The following is a 23,178-nucleotide window of genomic DNA, read 5'->3' on the forward strand; positions in this document are numbered from 1 at the left end:
CTGGGAATTGAACTCAGGACCTCTGGAAGAGCAGTCAATGCTCTTAACCTCTGAGCCATCTCTCCAGCCCTAATAGTTTGTTTTCTTGAAGTGAAAAGAAAAAGCATAAAAATATAATAGACAATAATCTGGTGTGCTGGCCCACTCCTATAATCGCAGCATTCAGGAGACAGAGGCAGGAACACTGTGGTTTCCTGGCCAGACTATATATCGGATTCTCGGCCAATCAGGGCTACACAGTGAGACCTTTAAAAAAAAATAAACAAGCCGGGCGGTGGTGGCGCTCGCCTTTAATCCCAGCACTCGGGAGGCAGAGGCAGGCGGATCTCTGTGAGTTCGAGACCAGCCTGGTCTACAAAGCTAGTTCCAGGACTGGCTCCAAAGCCACAGAGAAACCCTGTCTCGAAAAACCAAAAAAAAAAAAAAAAAAAGCACAAAAAAAAAGTTACTTCTGGATATCGATTGTAAGTAGAGTCTCCACTAGTCAAAACATGATCTAGTCTGCCACCACCTCCATCTTTTTGTACTACTAAGAGCTACAAAAATACTGTTTGGAGATCCCTCTGCTGGTTGGTTCCATACTACTACAGTCTAAACTAACACATGTAGGGCTTAAGCGATAATCATTTAACAGATACTTACTGAACACATTCATATTTCATGGCATGTACTTAGCCGCATCCTGGGGATGCCTGAACTAAAAACCTGAGCGTTGACCATCTAGGACAGGGGCAGACCGTTCAATCATTTATGTGTAACGAACAACCAATATGAAACCAGTGCTACAGTAGAGGAAGGTGGGATCCTACTTTAGGTAACATGATTAAGGGAAAGTTTAGCGCTGATAGCTGGTTGATGGCTCACTTCTGTAGTCCCAGCACAAGAGAGGTAGAAGCAAGCGGGTCACTCTGGAGGCAGAGGCAGCTAACTCGCAAAAGGGAAAAAGATGGGCGTAAGAAAAAGTAGAAAGACTCAAGACTCCGAGGCATCTGACGGTTGTCTGTGCTGGGAAAATGTGACTACTTAGCTTCTGCGACCCGGCGACTAGAGAAGTCACACTGACAGATGCAGGACAAAGCACGACGTTCAGGATTTCTTGCTGCCGATCGCTGGGATCAGGACAAAAATCCTGCACTGGAAATCTTTCGCTGAGAGGAGGGACGGGCTAGCTAGCCCAAGCGCGCTTTCCCACTTAAGACCACTAGACGCCAGGGTCGGGAACCGAGATTCGGCTCCGCGGCGTAGACCAGACTCACGCCGAGGCGGGAAACAGCACCGAGGAAGCGGCGAACCCGCATCACAAATGACCAGTCCCCCTCACCGGAAAAACCAGGAGGCCCAAGCACCACTCCGCAAAGAGGACGCCTCTCAGCACGCTAGTAATCCACCCCCGGAAGTACCGCCCCTCTGGACTCGCTTCCTCCGGCTCCGGCGCAGGCCAGTCTCGCGAGACTTGAGAGCGCTATGTGACCTGGGTTAAGCGGAAGTTAGGTCTCTTTTTCGTGGCGCCTCCTGGGCGGTCGGCTGTGCGAAGATGAAGGTAGGAGGTCGTGGCCGGGCCTCAGTGAGAGCGGGGAGGCTTAGTGCGAGCGCCAGAGCGCAGCATTGCCTCCGCCGCAGGTGGAGAAGGGGCTGAGGCAGGAGGATGCTCTCTCTCATGGGCTTGGGGCTCCCTGGGAGCGCGGATGGCGGCCGATTGCGGCGTTGGAACGGCGGACGTGGCTCAATGGCGGCGCCCGGCTCCCGACCCGGCACAGCCGGGTCAGAGGCTCAGCCCGCGGTGCGGCGGGCGGTCCGGCTGCTCGTGGTCCCGCGTCACCGCGTGCTCTGCGTTCCGGGATCGTGAGGGGCGCTCTGGCGGCCTCATCGCATTCCACAGAGCTGGAGGAATCCATATTCCTCTAATGTGGTACTTAACCCATGCTCGGGCTTGCAGGGAGGAAGAGTCCGTATCTCGTGTTTTCTGCTGCAAGCAACAAAACGTTACGCGACCGAATTGTTGATGTTGCGTGTCTTCTAAGGTTTCCTTTTTGCCCCCTTTTAAATTCCTAGCTGAATATCTCCTTCCCAGCCACCGGCTGCCAGAAACTCATCGAAGTGGACGATGAACGCAAACTTCGGACCTTCTATGAGAAGCGCATGGCCACGGAAGTGGCTGCCGATGCCCTGGGTGAAGAGTGGAAGGTAAATGATACTGGCAGGATTTCCCAGCTCTTCGCAGTGGTTGTGAGGACTGTCGGCGTTTGACAGAGCTGGGCTAATAGGGTTGCTTTGAAGTTAGGTAGTAGATAAAGCTGGGGAGAAGTGCCAAGAGGAGTTATAATTCAGGCCTTTGGAAGCCCTTCATGATGATTGGTAAAACCTGGTTGGTTAGTAGTGGAGAATTTGCTCGTTGAACTTAATTTGGAAATGTAGACAACATGAGGTTATTTTCTCTGATGAGGTGTGGCTCATTAGAGGTCAAAATCCTACATTTTATAGATTGGAACAGACCTGGTAAATGTACCTTTTTTTTTTCCAACTCAGGGTTACGTGGTCCGAATCAGTGGCGGCAATGACAAACAAGGTTTTCCTATGAAACAAGGTGTCCTGACCCATGGCAGAGTGCGCCTGCTGTTGAGTAAGGGGCATTCTTGTTATAGACCAAGGAGAACCGGAGAGAGGAAGCGCAAATCTGTCCGAGGATGCATTGTGGATGCCAATCTGAGTGTTCTCAACTTGGTTATTGTAAAAAAAGGTGAGGATTTTATTAAAGTTTATTGAAATTTGTCGCCCTGGAACTTGATCTGCATGGTGATTGATGAACAGTTAGGAATTACTAATTAAACATAATTGTGGTAAAAACTTAATGTTTTTGTTGTGATTGTTTCTCCTAAGGAGAGAAGGATATTCCTGGACTGACAGATACTACTGTGCCTCGTCGGTTGGGACCTAAAAGAGCTAGCAGAATCCGAAAGCTTTTTAATCTTTCTAAAGAAGATGATGTCCGCCAGTACGTTGTCAGAAAGCCTTTAAACAAAGAAGGTAAGGATTGTGTATTGTCTTGTAGCTGCATTGTTTGCCTGGAGTCTGGACAGTGAAGTTCATGGCTTTGGGGTTAGGAGTGGCAAGGATTGGAAATTGTAAGATTACGAAAGTATTCTCAAGTTTTGGAATTTTCTTTAAAAGGATTTTCATGCAGGAGGTAGAATAACTTGGAGGAGACCATTCTTTCTTGGGGAGGTCAGGTTCAAAATTAGTGTTTTGGATCACCAAAGGAAACGTTCATCTGATAAATGGCCTGATTTTTTTTTCCAATCTTTGGGATATGGGTTATACTTTATAAGGGAGTGTTTGGGATTTGGGAGCAAGAAAAAATGCATATTTGTAAAGCAACATACTCATGAAGAGCCACAGCAGCAATGACATGATGTTAATGTCTATAGGAAGCACAAGACTGCTGAGGTGCACATGTACTAGAAGTGTGATACTAGAGGAAATGTAACTTTGTTGTCAAGAGTTGAAAAATGGTCCTCTCATGGGATGAGTAGCTCAACTATAGCAGAACTTGGATGTCCATCTTTTTTAATAAAGGGTTTGTGATGTGAGATTACATCAGGATTCTGTTCCTAGAGAGGCTGTAAATGTTTGCAAATCCACAAAGCTAAAAAATAATTTCGATAGTAACTCTTTCTAGTTTTCCAAGACAGGGTTTCTCTGTAGCTTTGGAGCCTGTCCTGGAACTAGCTGTAGACCAGGCTGGCCTTGAACTCACAGAGAACCACCTGCCTGTGCCTCCTGAGTGCTGGAATTAAAGGCGTGCACCACCACCGCCCGGCTGATAGTAACTCTTGAATTGTAGTACAATGTAGACTGTCAACTCAAGCATATGGGAAATTGAAAATGTGGAGTTTAGAAAACGCGGACCACAGGATCAGGAAGACTTGTAAAATCTTTTTGAGTACAACACTGGCATTGAGTGGATGAGGCTTGAATTGGGGCATTGTGTGCTACACCAGTGGGTACACCCATCCGGCAACGACATTCAGAAGTGCTGATACATCTGTATTTTTAGGTAAGAAGCCCAGGACCAAGGCACCCAAGATTCAGCGTCTTGTGACGCCGCGTGTTCTGCAACACAAACGCCGGCGTATTGCTCTGAAGAAGCAACGAACAAAGAAAAACAAGGAGGAGGCTGCAGAATATGCTAAACTTTTGGCCAAGAGAATGAAGGTAAGACGTGTAACAATGCAGAACTGCCACCGGGTTTGCATTTTTTTGCCCGGAGAAATCCTTAACTGTTATTTTTTTTTTTTCTTGTTTAGGAAGCCAAAGAAAAGCGCCAGGAACAGATTGCCAAGAGGCGAAGGCTGTCCTCGCTGAGAGCTTCTACTTCTAAGTCTGAGTCCAGTCAAAAATAAGTTTGTAAGGGTAACAAATAAATGATCAGACCTTGAGTCTCCTTTATTGGTTTTTTATTAGTTGTGTAACTGGATAAGTGAAGTTGAAAAGGAGTGAGTCAGAAATGAACTCACTGGATTGTGCTAGAAATAAGGGGAAAGTGTTCCTATTTAAATTATGTGCTTTTATCCTGGAACTAGCTCTTGCAGACTAGGCTGGCCTTGAACTAACAAAGATCTGCCTGTCTTGGAGTGCTAGGACTAGGGATTTTTCTTAAGTATAGATGAGGCAATAAATGACTCAGTACATAAGATTAATAGTTTAACTAGTTCTGGAAATACAGCCTTGCTGGTGTCACACACCTTTAGTCTCAGGTCTTGGAGGACATAAGCAGGTGGATCTCAAGTTCAACGCCAGTCTGCTCTACAAAGCGAATTCTGGGATAGCCAGGGCTGTTTCACAAAGAAGCCGTTTTGCCCCAAAAAGGTGTTATCATCCACTACTACCTCTCCCTAGCCCTGTAGTATACCATAATTTCTACAGTGAATATAGCCTACTTGGTTGCATTCTTGGTGAAGGGCAAGGCAATTTGTTTATCAGTTGTTTTAGGGTTAAACCTAGGCCTCAAGCATGCTGAACTACTGCTGATTGGCATCCAGTCTAAAACAGCTGTTCCACAAGGCAGAACCCATGTAACAGGTTCTTTTTGTTAGGCATAACTTTGTCGTTTAGAGCACAAGTAAAATGGGAAATGTCCTTCAGAGGACAGGCTTAGAAATTCTGATCCAGTAATTTAAGGTTCTTCTCTGGCTGCTAGGGCACCATTCACAGGTTAGCCAAAAGAAGAGGGTGAACAGACTGCACAGAGCAAAGCCACCTCAAATGAAAACTTGGGAACCTTTTTATTTGTAGAACACTAGGTAAATGGTGTCACTTTAACTGGTTGGTCATGTAGCTCTCAGCTGTTCAAGTCAGACTTGATTTTAAGGCTACTAAAACCACTATCGAGTCCTACTAAATGCTGACTTTAATGTTGAAGAGATCCTGGAAGTTAATACTGGCTGTGAACATTACACTCCTTGGTCTTTGTAGTGCTTAGCTTATGACATCACATCTTAGACCTCTCTTCCCAGCAGTTGATATTTCATCCTGTGCTCAGGCTGAAGCTGACCACAGATATAAAGCACAGAAAAAATTCTTAATGCTTTGGTGGGATTAACCGGACTCTCTGAACATAGCGGACAATGAGGACTACTGAGAACTCAAGAACAATGGCAATGTGTTTCTGATCCTACTGCACGTACTGGCTTTGTGGGAGCCTAGGCAGTTTGGATGCTCAACTTACTAGACCTGGATGAAGGTGGGAGTTCCTTGGACTTCCCACAGGACAGGGAACCCTGATCGCTTTTCGGGCTGAGGGGGGGCGGGAATGGGAGGCGGTGGCGGGGAAGAGACAGAAATCTTAAATAAAAAAAAATGGAACACCCAATCACAGAAATGCAGCAGACACCAAGTTTAAGATTTTTCTTTTTATTCAACCTTAATTTTATATACGCAAGATAATAAATTTATTGGGTCAGTAAGTTTGTTAAGGTATAAGCTGTAAAAATATATATATGAAACTGTAAAAGATCCAATTTGAAGGTAATAAAGATTTTACAAATTTTCTGATAAAGTTAACACTTAACACTCAAAATTTAGTCTAGAATTCTCCAAAGTCAGATGAACAACTTTTAACGTTGAAATGCTGGTACATAATTTAAAAAAGTTCCCCCCACGCAGAAAAAATTTATGCTATTTATTAATGTGTACCATATTGAGGTAAGTTTATGTGTCAACTGGTTTAGTCACCTGCACTATTACTGTAAGTGCACAAATAACCACTGGCTTTCTAAACCATGCAGACAACTAAGGCAAATTTGCTGTTCTTATGTTAATGGATGTTTTAAAAAGCACAATAAATGTCAAGGTAGGGCTTTGTGAGGTCATGATTTTCTTAAACTTACTGGCAATAAGCTCAATAAGCTTTAAGGTTTTAAGACTTAATTGATTCAACCTAAAAAAACAGTATTTACAAATACACACTTATTCACAAGCATATAAATCAAAATATTGTACAAGAATAAAACTTCTATGTGCAGTGCAAATTCTCTGTGCCACAGGGTGTTTTTTTTGGTACTAGGAACTAAACCTAGGGACTTAGATACTAACTAGCCAAATGCTCTTAACCACTGAACTGCATTTCCAGGCTTCCTAACAACTTATTTTGAGATAGGAGTTGTTCAGGCTGGCCTTGAACTTATCCTCCTGCCTCTACCTCCGCCTCCCAAGAAATCAGGATTATAAAATGTAATCAATGCCAACATTTGGCCTGCCTGAATAAAGATTTCGGGTTAAAGACTATATATATATAAATATATACCTTAGCATTTTAAGTAAGTTCTGGATAATTTCGGTAGGTTACAAAGTTTAATTTCATTTTACCTATTGGATTCCGATGGAAGCATCATAGATTAATTTGGTATTGGAAGAAGATGGAAAGGAGCACCTGGATATACAAGATACAACCTACTAACATAATTTAAAAGGCAAAATACAAAATTTAAGTCACAGGGAAGGCAGTTAGGACTTTTAGATGCTTTTGGAACTGCTGACTACAATTTAGTAGTCACTGAGGCCTCCTTCCAGAAACTATTGCAACATGCAATCTAAGTATTTTAATAAATAGACACACACATACCTACCGCATAACCCCACACATATACAATCATACACAGTTACTCTTATAATTGAAATATTTCACTTATTTTGGGGTTAGGCAAATTTAATTTGCCATTTTCCAGCTCAGCAGCTTCAATAAAACCAAGTATATAGAAAGATGACAATATTAATTATACACATACTGTGAAATCCAATAATAGTTTTGGTTGTTTTCAGCAGAGGCAGAGAAATAGGTCAGGAACTGAAAATTTCCAACATCAATAAACCTCAGGGAGTTGTGATATTTTACATTCTGAGATGATTCATTATGAATTACATTTTCTTTGTATTTTTATCCCCAAGAGTTACTTCATTGCAGCTTTCACCAAGTCATGATTTGGGGAAAAACTAGAAAGTTTCCAGGCAGGATCTATTTCCCCAGTACTCTACCAAAATTTGAATGTATCTTATTTAAATGAGAGGCGCTCCAAAACATTTCCTGCACCACTCCACACTCATACTTGGTGGGGCATCGATTTTCTGTAACTTTTCAAGAATCTCTGAAGATAGACTTCGGTATGCAAGTCCATATTCATTGTCAAAAGCCTCTGAAAAACATTTTCAAAAATGCAATTGTAATTTTTTTAACCAAAAGCTATGTACTTAAAAACATGAGTCATGTGACACAGATTATTTTTAATTGATTTTTTGGGGGTGGAATGGAGTAGGGAATACATGTCACAGTGTATGTGTGGAGGTCAGAGGAAAAGTTGAGGGACTCAAGTTTTCTCTATCATGTGGGTCCTGGGGATAAACTTGGTTATCAGGCCTGGTGGCAGGTGGCCTCTGTCCACTGAGCCATCTCACCTGCTGTTGTTTTAAAACAGTCTTACAGCCCACACTGCCCTCCAACTTGTGATCCTCCAATCTTAGTCCACAAATGCACCAGGCCCAGCTAGAGAGAGTAATCTGTTTTGCTTTTAAAGAAAGCCTTTAGTTTAGCTTATTCCAGAGGGATAGTCCATAATGGTGCAGAAGGCATGGCATGATGGCAGGGTCGGAAGCTGTCTGATCACATTTCAGCCGTTCTAAAGGCAACTATTTACTCATACCAGCTTCATTTTTCTTGTCCCTGTATGCTAGGAATATGGCCTAACACTTCTACCAGCTCCATTAGAAAACAAAACCCCCCTTCAATTTAGAAAATAAAACTGAAGTCTTAAATAATTCCCCATTAATCAACTTACCAATATCAATATTTTCTCTTCCCAGAGACACTAATGATAAGAAAAGGATTTCTCTGTATAAACTCCTATAAAAAGAAAGAAATTTTCTGAAGTGGTCAACAACAACAAATAGCAAACAAAACGTGCAGATGGAGATTTTGGTTTGGTGTTTTTTTAAAATATTTATTTATTTATTTATTATGTATACAATATTCTGTCTACATGTATGCCTGCAGGCCAGAAGAGAGCACCAGACCTCATTACAGATGGTTGTGAGCCACCGTGTGGTTGCTGGAAATTGAACTCAGCACCTTTGGAATAGCAGGCAATGTTCACCATCTCTCCAGCCCTTGGTGATTTCTTTGTGACTAGAGTTTCACTATAGCCCAGGGTGTCCTGAACTCACTTTGCAGTGGAGACTGGCCTCAAATTTCAAAGTGCTGAGGTTACAGATACAAACCAGCACATCTGGCAGTATACAGTGAAAACATATCTCATGTATGCTGTTTGCCCAGCATACATGAGAGCCAAAGTCTAACCCTTACCTAGCATGACAAACATTAAACAAATGAGGTGGACCTGTGAGGTGAATTTTTTATCATGGTGGAACAAGCACTGTGAGTTCAAGGTCAACCTGGTCTACATACTGAGTTCCAGGCCAGTCAAGATTATATAGGGACTTACATCCAAAAAAATGAGAGGATGCTGGGGTATTCATAGCGTTTGATATAATTATGCACCCCTCCCCTTTACAAAGCTTCCACAACAAAATGCCCTTAGTCAAGATGTGAATGTGTACAGATCCCAATAACAAGGATGAGGAAAGCAGTTCCACACTTTCCTAAACTGACCCTATTTCTAATCTCATAGTATCCAACAAGAAAAAAATTGTGAGGTCATCACAGGATGGCACAAGTTGTACTTACGTGTGTCAAAGTTTAAAAATTCACTGCCTCTGTGCCTCGAGTGCTGGGATTAAAGGTGTGCACCAAACATTTCCAATGAAGAGGAGAAACATTTCCAAAATATACCATACACCTTCATCGAGGACTTACCTTGCTAAGATTTAACCTATTCTCTTTGACTGACTCACTGTCAGACATGAATGCATATATTTGAATATACTCATTTCTTTTACAATTACACACCATAAAATGTTAAATTGAGTGGCATCAAGAAAAAGAAACTGCCGGGCGGTGGTGGCGCACGCCTTTAATCCTAGCACTCAGGAGGCAGAGGCAGGCGGATCTTTGTGAGTTGGAGACCAGCCTAGTCTATAAGAGCTAGTTCCAGGACAGGCTCCAAAATCACAGAGAAACCCTGTCTCGAAAAACCAAAAAAAAAAAAAAAAAAGAAAAAAAAAAGAAAAGAAAAAGATACTGAGATCATTACCTTTGTCTTTTCACATCCGGCTTCATTTGCTGGGAAAGCAGATTGATGGGCTTCAGAACATCATTCTGCTGAATACTCTGCCTGATAGTCTCAACTAAAGCGCTGGCTGCCTGCTGCTCCTCTGATGGTTTCTTCTCAGAATCTAAAGAACAAGACATGGAGAACAGGTTTCCCAAGCAGTAACAAGGTTTCCAGAGCTATGTCATCTTGAGGTCTTCAAAATCACCTCCTTTTTGCCAGTAAAAGCATGTGATAACAATGTGCTTACTAAAACATGTAACCCTCTTCCCTTTTCTCAAACTTAAAGCTTCTTCCCTGGGGCTGGCGTATGCTCCACTATAATCCAGAAACTAGTAGGGAAGGAACAACCTTTATTGACTGTGAGTACACCAGAAGGGAACCAGAAGAGAAAAAAATAAAAATCAGAGGCTGGGCAGTGGTGGTACACAACTTTAATCACAGCACTCTGGAGGCAAAGTCTGGTAGATCTCTGAGTTTAAGACCAGCCTGGTCTACAGAGTGAGTTCCAGGAGAGCCAGGACTACACAGAGAAAATCTGTCTCAAAAAAATCAACAGGAAACTCCAAGCTGGGCGGTGGTGGTGCATGCCTTTAATCCCAGCACTCAGGAGACAGAGGCAGGCAGATCTCTGTGAGTTCAAGGCCAGTCTGTAGTCTATGAAGATTGTTCCAGCACAGCCAGAATTATAGAATTATTACACAGAGTAACCCTGTCTCGAAAAACAAAACAAAACAAAACAAAAAAAAAAAAAGGAAAAAGAAACTCTATATCCCTCCAAGATCCAGGAACATTTGTGCTGGTACCACTCTCCCAGGCTCAAGCAAGCACCTACCGGGATAAATGGTTTGTCCAGCAAATGGAACCCTCCATCTTATAAGTTTTCTAGAATGTTCCAATGAAAGGTATATCTGCTCTGTCTTTTTTGTACAACCAGGGCACATGTCCATTCCATTCTTACTTTCTTACTGGCAATCTCCATTCTTTCCATGGCTAGCCCTGCTCATAGTGATATTTTATTATATATATTTTATTTTATTTATTTATTTTTTTTCTCCTAGCAACTTGCCTTCTCTGCTTCCTCAAGAAACAGATTCCTGAGGTCTTCAGGACGGCAGTTAGCCAAATGCTTCTTCAGCCATAACTCCCATTGAGTATGAGCCCACAGATTCTCAATTCCCCCTCCCTATGTTGTCCCATACCAACCGGAAGTAGCCCATATATCCAAGAAAGTCAGGATGTTTAGCTGGAATCTCCAGTCCCACTCTAAACCCTGCCCTGGCAGAAAGACCTCAACTATAGGGTATTTAAGCTGCCCCCTCCTCTAGACCTGCTTCCTTCCCCTGCCTCACCTCCGGGGGACTGGAAAGGTCACACAGGAATGCTTTGCCCAATAAACCTAGTCTTTTTAATTTGGCTTGACCTGGCTTACTGCATAGATAGAGAAATCTATTATTGGGGCTACAGAAAACCTGTTATCTAGCCTTGACTGTCCTGAACTCACAGAAATCCACCTATCTCTGCCTCTTGAGTGCTGGGATTTAAGGAATATTGCTACCAAGCCCAACCTTGTTATGTCTTAGATTCTCTTTTACTTACTCAAGTTCCTCCATGAGACATATAGAGGTTCTCCTGGTTCCTGATGAAGGTTGATATTATCCCATAACAGTTGTATATATACAAGTTTGCTGTCCTGGGACAAAGATGATAGAGGAAGCTAAAAGAGATTAATAAAATTAGTTTCTCAAATTTTTACCAGTAATAAAATCTAATGAGTTTTCTTTTTAACTGTAGACCCAAAATTCTGAGCAAAAGCTTTAATTTTTATTAATACCTGATGATAAACTGCCTTATTATTTTCTGGCATATAAGAAGTTAGCCATCATTACAATGACGTCTAGTAAAACACAGTATGAGAATGTCTATAACTTTACAAGATAACTTCTTTCAATCACTACCTGCTAAACAAGTCAAACTAAAATTTATAATATTTAAGAAAGACTGTGCTATGTGCCAAGTGTGTTTGGGGCCTGGTGTCTCCCAATGTGTAGTATCATAAAAGTATGTATAAAATGCAGCTCCCTGTCAACAGTGATCCCAATAAGGGCTTTAGGAGGCAGGTCCTGGAGGTGGCCTGAGGGTGATCACTAGTGAGGCATTTACTTTACATAAATTACATAACTTCCCTAACTGTTAACTAATTCTCTGAAAGTTATGGATGAGACTTTTCAAACAAGACAGCTGTGCATATTCCAGGAGAGCCGGTGACACCTGATGATTAAAGCTTCTGTCTAGACAACTGTGCAGCTAGACAGGGAAACCTGAGTCCAGGCCGTATAGATACACACACGGAAACACTAGGTACAGCTCCAGGAGCTCTAAAAGAGAAGATAATCTCTTGGGTATCAATTTTCTCTTCACTGCTGGCTGGAATGTGACTGATAGCCTGAACACAGAAGTCAGTCATCCTGAAGCATAAAGTCTTAAAAATGGAGATCCTATACAGCTTAAAACACACACACACACACACACACACACACACACACACACACACACCGAAACCAGAAGGCTCAGATCCCAACACTATACCATCCCATCTTGCCTTATCTTACTCATTTAAACTACATTATGCAGTCCAAGTATATAGAAGGTGGTACCTCACCTGCACACCTTCATTACAATGTTCAGATGTGAGGATAAGTCCTGGCAAGTTGCTAGGAAGGTCCAAACGTCTGAAATACCAAACCAGGTTCCAGAAAATGATTGGATGTTGATTGATGAAAGAGGATGTATGAATGACCTGATCACCTTCATTTTCTAGCAAAGATTCAAGTTCCTTCCGAAGTACTAGAGGACTCAAATAGGGCACAGACACAGGAGGAGGATTGGGCCTTTTTCCTAGATGGTCCTTTAAAAATATATAAAAAGTGGACATTATTTAATTCTGGATGTTTGCCAGTACTCTGCAATGAGATTATCTTTTCTATGCTGTTTAAATTGTAGCAAGATATGCTAATGAACAAAAGCAAACAATGTCACTAGATTATGCTTAAGCTAAATCATTACCAGAAAAAATTAATAATCAACATCAGTAAACCCTTTAAATAAATATAACAAAATAGTTTTGCTTTGGTTTTTCAAGATAGGGTTTCTCTGTGTAGCCCTGGCTGTTTTAGAACTAGCTTTGTAGACTAGGCTGGCCTCAAACTCAGAGATCTGCCTGCCTCTGTCTTCCAAGACTGGGATTCAAGGTATGCACCACTTCCCTGCAAATGTCTTATTTATGTATTTTTATTTTATGTGCACATTTGCCTGCGTGAAGGTATACTGGAATTACAGACAGTTGTGAGCTATCATGTGGTTGCTGAGAATTGAACTCAGGACCTCTGGAAGAGCAGCCAGTGCTCTTAACTGTTGAGCATCTGTAGAGCACCAAAAAAGACTTTAAAGACTTAAAAAAACAAAACAAAACTGTGACAGTTATTGTTGTGACTATGACAACTCTAAAAGATGGGATAATTGGTTTTTTTCTTTGTTAGCTAGGAGTGGTGGCTGACAAAGACAGAAGTATTGCTTCAAGTTTGAGGCCAATGCAATCAATATTTTGAACTCAGGGTCAGGTTGGGCTATATAATGAAAAGTTGTTTAAAAAAAAAAATCCAGCATGAAGCCCCACAACTTCAAGATGGCTATTCCAAACACTGAGAAGTAAGTTCACTGAGATGTTAGACTGGATCTAGTTAATTTTAAAACCAAACAAAACATACCCTTCAGCTAACCAAGCTTCTAGACTGTAAAGCTCCAGACTGTGAGAACCCCTAGTAGTTAAGACAAAGGGTATAGCAGTTTGAGTTTTTTGTTGTTGTTGTCTGTTTGGTTTTTTTTTTTTTTTTTTTTTCCCCAAGACAGCATTTCTCTGTAGTTTTGGAGTCTGTCTTGGAAATAGCTCTTATAGATAGACCAGGCTGGCCTTGAACTCTCAGAGATCCGCCTTTTGAGTGCTAGGATTAAAGGCCTGCGTCACCACCATCTGGCTTTTCAGCTGTTTTTAAAAAATGATTTATTTATTTTTATTTGACATGCATTGGTGTTTTGCCTGCAGGTATGTTTGTCTGTGTGAGGGTTTTGGATCCCCTGGAGGTGGAGTTACAGGCAGTTCTGAGCTGCCGTGTGGGTGCTATTAATTGAACCCAGGTCCTCTGAAAAAACAGCCTGAGCCATCTCTTCAGTCCCCAATGCATCTAGTTTTATCAACAAACAAATTATGAGAAGAAAAAAGGAGTCTACAATTTAAAAACTAAGGTTTACCAACCAATTGAAAGGCATAAACTTTACTTCACCCTGATGTCTAAAATCACACTCTACCCCCTCCCCCCCATTTGACCCTACTATAACGACGGAAAGTCAGAACAAAGACTGCTGACTACCTGGTTTGGGGTATGATAATAACATTGTGATTATGTCTGTTAAAATCATTTATAGATATTTGCTGAAATAATCACACATAGCATAATGTTGTTTGAAACTGCCTTCAAAATAATCTGGGCATAGAAAAGTGAATGAAGACGTGGTGTAGGAGGGTCTTCTTTCTATGTGTTGCTTTCATTGGTTGAATAAAGAAAACTGCCTTGGCCTTTGATAGGGCAGCCCTCAGATGGGCGGAGAATACAGAACAGAATTCTGGGAGGAAGAAGGCAGTGTGGCAGATGCCATGGCTCTCCTCTCTGAGACGGACGCTGGTTAGACTCTTGCCAGTAAGCCACAGTCAAGTGGCAATACACATTAATGGAGATGGGTTAAACTAATAAGTGAGAGTTAGCCAATAAGAGGTTAGAACTAATGGGCCAGGCAGCAATTAATACAGATCTCCGTGTGATTATTTCGGGCATAAGCTAGCTGGGTGGCGGGAATGCAGCCTGCCGCTCCTCGTTACAACAAAGACGTGCATGGAAGAATGGTCGCCAGCTGGAAACAGGACTTACTGAGCGGAGCTGGGTATGGTAGTATTCACACCACCACAATGTTGAGACCTTGTTCATTTTAAAAAAATTTCCATATTAAAAAAATAGCTGAAGCTAGGTATGGTAGCACATGCCTGTAATCCCAGAATTTGGGAGATAGAAGCATGAGGATACCCACAAGTTTGAAGGCCACCTCATCTCATAGTGACTAGGGCAGTTGGAACTACAAAACAAGACTATGTCTCAAAAAGTCAAAGTGCACACACATACGCAAGTAATTTTAAGTTTTAAAAGTTTTTGGTTTCTTATTTATTTATTTATTTATTTATTATGTATACAATGTTCTGTCTGTGTGTCTGCCTGCAGGCCAGAAGAGGGCACCAGATCTCATTACAGATGGTTGTGAGCCACCATGTGGTTGCTGGGAATTGAACTCAGGACCTTTGGAAGAGCAGGCAAAGCTCTTAACCACTGAGCCATCTCTCCAGCCCCAAGTTTTTGGTTTCTTTATGGACTTTTTGGGACAAGATGACCTTGAACCTGCCATCTCTTGAATACAAGTATGCAGCATCATACCTGGTAAAGGTTTATGTTCCTATGTGTGTATGTGTGCACATAGAGACCAAAGTTTGACACTAGGTATTTCCCTCAATCACTCTCTACCTTATTTGTGAGACAAAGTCTCTCACAGGCCCAGGGATCGTCCTGCCTCCATCTACAGGGTGTTTGGATTACTAGGCATGTACCATCATACCTGGCTTTCCCATCGGTGAGTACAGGAGATCTGAACTCAAGTTCTCACGCTTGTGCAGCAGCACTTGAATGGCTGAGCCATCATCTCCCCAGCAAGCCAGCCTTGAACTCCCTGTGTAGCTTACCTTAATCTGTCTCAGTCTCTTGAATGCTGGAAATACAGGTGTGAGACACCAAAAAAAATTGCACCTATCACTTTTCACGTGATATCATGAAATTATGGAGTGTTCCTTAATTACAAGAGTATACAGTATGATTACAATGATACATACCACATCTTCTTGCAGACTATTTGGAAGACTAACTGTTGAAATACCATGAAATGGTCGCTGGGAGAAGTCAATATTTTGCAAAGGACCTCCAACGCTATGACTTCGAGTCAAAGACACATTTCGCTTAGATAAACTACTAGGCACAGCTGAAATTTTCACACTTTGGACATCAACACTGGTTTTCTTTATTTCATCACTTAAAAAAAAATGAAGCAATGCAGTTAAGTCATGAAAAACAACTGAAATCTAGAGAGGAACAGTATTTTCTACAGTGAATTTAAATGTCCTGAATCACCTGAGAATTGGTATCGGTTAAGAATGAAATGTGGGGCTGGAGAGATGGCTCAGCAGTTAAGAGCACTGGCTGCTCTTCCAGATGTCCTGAGTTCAATTCTCAGCAACCATAAGGTAACTCACAGCCATCTACAGTGGTGTCTTATGCAGACAGAGCACTCATATACATAAATAAATATTAAAAAAGAATTAAATGGGAAGCTGGGGGTGTGGCTCAGTGGTGGAGCACTGTCATCCATTTCTACCATGCCTCTCCCCATACAACAAGTAAACATTTCCCAAGCATTTCAAATGCTGGTCAGATAATTAACTGGAGAGGAGTGTAAGAGGACATGATATAAGTTTAAAAAAAATAAGGTGCCTATTCGGTTGCTTTATTCAAACATCATCTCATCTTTATTAAACAAAATCTCAAATAAGTACTCATCAATGTATGCAAATACAAGCTTGCTGAGAGGCATTTAATTTCTACCAGGCCATGATCTGAGAACAGAGACAGGATCTGACTTACATTGGCAAGGGGCAGGGATAGGACAGGGTCTCACTGATTGGCCTGGAACTTGAAATCTCCCTCCATCAGACAGCTAGCTGTGCATCTCCAAGCCCAGCCAGACTGTCTTTAATACAGACTGTTTACAGGAATACCTCATTTTCTACAGTGAACTCTGTGCACCCTGTGGTACCTTGATTCGACTGTATAGCTTGCTTCTTCTATTATGGTCTGGCTGTGTTTTGAGAAATCCATAAAGCTGATCAAGTCAGGTTCTGCTGAACTGGACACAGGTTTGTGCTCTGAGGGCTCATTTGCCGATGGAATGCTGCCACTTTGCAAACTGTCACCAGATGTACTTGGTTTCAGGAAAAAGCTAAATAAGGAACACAAAAGAAAGAAAGAAGAGGAAGAAAGAAAAGGCCTTTAAAAAAATCCCTTTCTCCATAAATGATTTATACACCTAATTTTTGAATGTGGTAAATATTTCAATATTTTTCTGTTGGTTTATGGAACTTTGAACTGTTTTTGAATAATGACAATTGAAAGATCTTCACTGAACTGTAAAAAAAGAAAATCCTTGAGCCTAGGTTAGCTCAGTGAGTAAACAGGCTTGCTATGCAAAGACTGAGGCCCTGAGTTGGATCCCTGAATCCTAAAGTGGAAGGAGAGAACCAACTCCAGAGGATGCTGGCCTGCGATCTCCACACACACACTTCTTTCCGCACATATAAAACATACGCCCATACCCACAATACTTATTTTTTAAAGCAGGGCCTTATTATGTAGCCCTGGCTGGTCTGGAACAGTATGTAGACCAGGCTGGCCTTCAACTCCAAGTCACAGTCATCTTCCAGCTTCTGCCTCCCAAATACTAGAATAAATGTGTGTGTGATCAATTCTTTTTTTTTTCCAGTCTTTAAGTCTTCAAATGATCTTACTTAGAATTATTGCTTTATAATAAAATAGCCACTAGCTGGAAATCCACAGGGATCTGTTCCCTACTCAGACACACACTCTCCACTCCTCCCACTTTTTCATCCTAACATCTTCAAAGGAGAGGAATACTGTGCTGGCTTCCAACACATGAAAGCAAACAATGAAAAAAGAAAACAAAATATTTCCTAAGTTAAATACATATAAAATAAGCAAGTCTAAAAAAATCTGTTTAAATACAAATTTAGTAGAGGCATGCTAGCATAAGCATTTAATCTGAGAAAGTGGAGGCTGAGCCAGGGAGACCTGAGTTCAAGTTCAACTTGTGCTACCTGGATCTGACTTTAAAAACTCCCAAACCAGGGGACTGGAGAGACGGCTCAGACGTTAAGAGCACTGGCTGCTCTTCCAGAGGTCCTGAGTTCAACTCCCAGGAACCACATGGTGGCTTATTATAGATGGCATAACCATCTTTAATAAGATCTGCATACATGTATACAGATCTCTGTATTCATAATAAATTATATATATAAAACAAACAAACTTCCAAACCAAACCTAGGATGGTTGGCAGAAGCAAGCAGGCAGGCAGGTTTGAAGGCTGGCTCCAGTAGCATTATGTTTCATGCTGACCCTGTGGGGCAAGGCGCTACACACTTCTAATACCAGGAGCTAGTCTATGTTCATCTTTTTTTTTATTTTCGAGACAGGGTTTCTCTGTAGCTTTTGGTTCCTGTCCTGGAACTAGCTCTTCTAGACCAGGCTGGCCTCGAATTCACATAGATCCGCCTGCCTCTGCCTCCTGAGTGTTGGGATTAAAGGCGTGCGCCACCACCGCCCGGCTTATGTTCATCTTTAATTGCTCACAATACCTCTTTTATAGACCTCCATATCTGTCCTTATTTTCATCTTCTCTTTTCCTCCTTTCTCTGGTTAGGGACTTGGTGATGGTAATGCCATGCAAAGAATATTATTATCTGAGGTAATACTGTTTTACTCTAGGTAAGGATTTGATTTCCACTAATGTAAACATTTATTCTTCGAATGATATATTTTAAATTTGCCCAGTTTACTGTATGTAATGCCAAACTGTAGTTAATGATATTCACATTTAAATTAAGAAGTACATTAACATCTTCACCTTGTTATTCGATTCAAAATATTTTAACTTTACTTATTATTAATGTGTTTATGAATGTGATGTGTGATCTTGGAGATCAAAGCTAGGTCATCAGATGTAAAACATGAAGGTCATTGTGCTCACAAATAAACACTATGGGTACTAGAAACGTCAAACACACAGGTTTTGTCCCTTCAGAGAGAAATATAACCTGTTTCCATCCAGAAGGCTGGGAGTAGATGTAGTCAACAGTCTGGTGACCTCTGTGCCATTTGCCAGGCCATACCAGATTCAGACCCTTAGAGTAAGCTTGTCAATCTATAGAACCCATCTTTATCGAATATGTCACATGTACTTTACACAGAGTTTGAATATACTCATGTCTTAAGCTTTATTGTATACACAGGACTGAGATATTTATCACCAGGAAAAATTTCAACAAATCATGTTTTGCTTACATATACCTAAAAAAAAAAACCTACTTTGGGTTAGAGTCCCAAAGTCTGACTCAACATTGGCTACTTAGAACTCTGCAGGCTATAGTGGTCACAGAGACACCTACACTTGGGGCTTCAAAAACATTAGTCGCCCAGGCTTTCCAGATGCAAAAAACAGTGTGGAGAAAATATAAACATGATAGCTCTTTGTACAAGTGGCTTTCAATGCTTGCAGAACCCTTCTAAGTCCATCCCTTAGTATTTGATTCCAAAGAGACAAGCCCTATTGAACTAGGCAGGTTTGGGCAACAGCACTCTGAGTAGCAAGGCAGTATTGAGGAATAAGCAGCATCGTACTTAGTGTAGAAGCTGGCCAGTAGGCATAGTACAACAGCAGACATCAAGGAATATCCAGGAAAAGTCGGGGGAGTAACTACTCTCAACCTGTCTAAATCCAAGTTTTCACTGATCAGGGTCTCAGAAAGAATCCCTTTTAGTTTATGTGGGAAGATGGTCAGGGTCTGGACAACAAGAATGCTGAAGGAGAGGATGCTGATAAAGCTACCTCCAACAGTCCTACTGAGATGAAGCCAAGATGCAACTTTATCACTTTAGTTTTGGGGGTTTACTTCACTCGTTGACAATTTCCACATTCATCCTGCCAACATCTGATGCTATCTATATTCACTCTCAGGCCAGCACCATGGGATCCAACACCCTCTTTAGCCTTGAGTACACATGTGCACACAGACACAACTTAAAAAAAAAACCACAAACACAAAGCAAAGTAACAACACTAAAAGCTGTAAAGAAAAAAATCATTAGTTAATAGCTACAGGCAGAAACATCAGAATAACAAATTTGTCACCAGCACCCCTAAAAGTCAGGAAAACAAGGAAAAATATATTCCAAACCTTGGAAGTAAATACTTGTCAACCAAGAGTTCTTTTCCCTGCCCTACACCAACCAAACAAACAATAAAGCCAACAACAACATGGAGAAGTAAGAACATTTCAAGACGGAGCTGGCTCAGTGGTTAAGAGCACTGGATGCTCTTCCAGAAGATCCAGGTTTGATTCCCAGCATCCATATGGTGGCTTGACAACCATAACTCCAGTTCCAAAGGATCCAGCATTGGAGGGCACCAGGCACACATGTATGCACAGACATATATACAACCAAAACATTCATATACATAAAAATTAAAAAAGAGAGTAATTAAAAAAGAGAGTATCACAAGACAAACACAAGTCAAGGCAATTCATGACAATTAAGCCAGCACTGCAGAAAGTTCTTAAGGTAGTGAAGGAAGACAGTTTCACACACAAGAATACAGGATAGAACACACTCCATGAATGCAACAGAACAGAAGAGAACAGGAAAGAAATCAATCATGTCCAACATAGCAAACCAGTGAACATCCAACACTAACAGAAGTGGAAGAATTACCAAGTGACCAGCCAACCAGAACAACAAACATAACCATAAAGAGCATCAAGCCCTTCTCAAATATAACCTTGAGTGCAAATGACCATAAGTCATCAATTAAAAGACACAGACTAACAGACTGAGTAAAAACCATGATCCAGAGCCAGCTAGATGCCTCAGTGGGAAAAAAATGCTAGCTGTACAGGTCTAAACAATCTGAGTCTGATTTCAGAAACCCACATAAAGAGGTATGTGTAACCCTACTCCTAAGGCAGGATGGGAGGTGAAGGTAGGAGGAATCGCCCAGAAGTCAGCTAGCCTGGAGTACTCAATTAAGCAGCAGAAACAACCTCAACAAGGTAGACGGTAACAACAAACTCCTTCCTATAAGATGTCCTGTGACCTCGATATGTGCACCATGGCATACATGTACCCATACTCATACACATATAATATTAAAAATACAATTAATAAATAAAAAGTAAAGAAAAGAGGACCTTTGCCAGGCCAATGAGGATATTATGTCAGAAGTACGATCCAGTATCATGCCTGAAGATAATAGGAAAAGTAGAGAGGAAAAACTTCTAAACTCGGGATTAAACAAACATCATCATCATCAACAACAACAAAACAGACTCTAAGGGAGCTAAGAATGCAGCTCAGAGCACATGCTAATATCATGTGCATGAATGCCTGGGTTAAATTCACAACAATCAAAACAATATAAACAACAAATATATAAATAAAATACTAAGGCCATTGATTAGGTCCGCATACTTCTTAATTACTTACCAATTCAATTGATTACAAACTGATTAGCCCATTTCTTAAGTTTACAAGGCTAGGCAGGGCCTCATGCATGATAGGCCAAGCCACCCACCACTGAGTCATACCCCAGCCTCTTAATTAGTGGTATTTCTATTACCTAGAATTTGTTCATCTCCCTATACCAGACAGAGGCAACAAGATGTGTTAAAGACTTAATTTAAGTCACCAAGGCATAAGTTTGTGTAGCTATGTGCACATGTGTATATAAGAGTGTAGTAGATGCAGGATGTGGAAGCCAGAGGTCAACGTTCCATGTCCACTTCAATCACTCGCCATACCTGTATTCTCTCTCTCTCGCTCCCCCCCCCTTTTCTTTTTTTTCACAGTATCTCTCGCTGAACCTGGAGCTCACTGATTTGGTGAGGTTCACTGGCCAGTGAGTTTCTGGGACCTACCTGTCCCTACCTCCCTAGTGCTGGGATTTCAGATGGGTGCTCAGCTTTTCCCTGGGTGCTAGGAATCATGTTTGCTCAGGAAGCACTTTCAAAACCAAGTCACAAACATTAGTATTGAATCATCTATAAGCAGAGTCTAATTTCAAGAATCTACTCCTGGAAACCATACGTTAAATAAAACAGAAAAGCAGCCCAGAGAAACAAGATGTGCTTGGATCCAGCTGTGAATGCCCAAAGAGCCATGGCTTCAGGGCACCTACCACCTGAGGGAGCTCACACAATACTAACCTGGCAGAGCCTCTTAGGTCTTTAAATTCTACATTGAGAAGAGGCAAGAAGTTGCTTTTACAGAATGGGCAGGTTGTATTCAAATTTGAATCATCTGCAGTCCATCCAGCCATTATTTCTTCATCATAAACCAGAGCTCCACAAGCTCTACACTGTGAACAACTTGACATCAAAACCTAAAGGGAAAATAGAACACTGAGAGTCTCTATGGTGGAAATGAACCTGAATGGTCCACTCTACTGAAATAAAATGAAATTTTTATTCTATTGGTTTCAACTGGAGTTAACAGCTTTTGTATATTAAGGACAAAGCTACCAGTTTATTGCCTCAAAGGTCTCAAGCAGTCATATGAGTATCCACATGGATCCCACTGAATCCTGTCAAGTGCACTCGCATGAGATAAGGATATGTCTAGTCACTTTACCACAGGTACAGTGAGTGCAGAATCTTTACCTCCATCGCACAGTTTTGATAGATGCTGGACATACTGGTATTCTGCGAAGAACCATGGTCTGATTTTTCAAAGTCCTGCCCTTTGATGTTTCTTGAAAATGGAATTTCACCTAAATAGAACACATAATGTGGAAGAATGTTCTTGATGTTTTGGAAATATATACTGAAGTATTAAGGAGGGCAGTACCATGAAATCTGGTATTTACAGACGGTTCACTATATAAATGTGTGTGAATATAAACATGGATAAAATTAATAAAAGTTGATTACATCTAGGTTGAAGATATATAATTGCTTATTATATAATTCTCTCAACTTTTCCAAATGACAACTTAGATGATTAAAGGTATATACCTATAAAGCCAGTACGTGGAGAGGGGAATTATGGGTGCAAGCCTGTGCTATGTGATGAGGTTCTGTCTCAAAGAATCAGAAAAAAGGAGAACAGTTGTTTTTAATTAAAAAGGTAAAAATTTTCCCTCTCTTGAAATTGCAATTGTATTCCTTAAAATCCAGCCGGGTGATGGTGGTGCACACCTTTAATCCCAGCACTTGGGAGACAGAGGCAGGCGGATCTCTGTGAGTTCGAGACCAGCCTGGCCCAGGACAGGCTCCAAAACCACAGAGAAACCCTGTCTCGAAAAACCAAAAAAATTAAAAAAAAAAAAATCCTTCAATCACTGATTTACCCACAGAACTAGTTAAAGAAATACATATTTACAAGACCCCATTTCATAAATTCAGTCATAAAGGCTTTAGCTAAAGGCGGAGGAGAGGGAAAGAGAGGGGGAGATATTCCCTGACTGAT

General features: G+C 41.3%; 2 protein-coding genes across 3 annotated transcripts in view; one reads left to right on the plus strand and one right to left on the minus strand.

Annotated features, from left to right (window-relative positions):
* The first annotated feature begins 1,428 nt into the window (after nt 1–1,428).
* Rps6 (ribosomal protein S6) lies at nt 1,429–4,436 on the plus strand. The gene is made up of 6 exons (XM_041652973.1): nt 1,429–1,540; nt 2,053–2,184; nt 2,527–2,737; nt 2,878–3,024; nt 4,055–4,212; nt 4,305–4,436. Exons 1-6 carry the CDS (start codon nt 1,535–1,537, stop codon nt 4,398–4,400), a joined length of 750 nt encoding a protein of 249 aa, XP_041508907.1. The 5' UTR covers nt 1,429–1,534; the 3' UTR covers nt 4,401–4,436.
* A 1,458-nt stretch (nt 4,437–5,894) lies between these two features.
* The window catches only part of Dennd4c (DENN domain containing 4C), a 102,078-nt gene continuing 84,794 nt past the window's right edge, over nt 5,895–23,178 (minus strand). For both annotated transcript variants that reach the window (XM_041651431.1, XM_041651430.1), the window contains 9 exons: nt 22,371–22,480; nt 21,918–22,093; nt 16,680–16,862; nt 15,703–15,898; nt 12,379–12,624; nt 11,316–11,433; nt 9,699–9,840; nt 8,328–8,392; nt 5,895–7,688 (listed from right to left, as the gene is read on the minus strand). In XM_041651431.1, coding sequence (XP_041507365.1) covers nt 7,552–7,688; nt 8,328–8,392; nt 9,699–9,840; nt 11,316–11,433; nt 12,379–12,624; nt 15,703–15,898; nt 16,680–16,862; nt 21,918–22,093; nt 22,371–22,480 — 1,373 coding nt within the window. In that variant the 3' untranslated portion in view covers nt 5,895–7,551. The remainder of the gene's footprint in view (nt 7,689–8,327; nt 8,393–9,698; nt 9,841–11,315; nt 11,434–12,378; nt 12,625–15,702; nt 15,899–16,679; nt 16,863–21,917; nt 22,094–22,370; nt 22,481–23,178) is intronic.

The sequence above is a fragment of the Microtus oregoni genome, unplaced genomic scaffold (assembly GCF_018167655.1).
Source record: "Microtus oregoni isolate MIOR12 unplaced genomic scaffold, Mior012 000005F_ref0000423, whole genome shotgun sequence".
NCBI classification, from domain to species: domain Eukaryota; kingdom Metazoa; phylum Chordata; class Mammalia; order Rodentia; family Cricetidae; genus Microtus; species Microtus oregoni.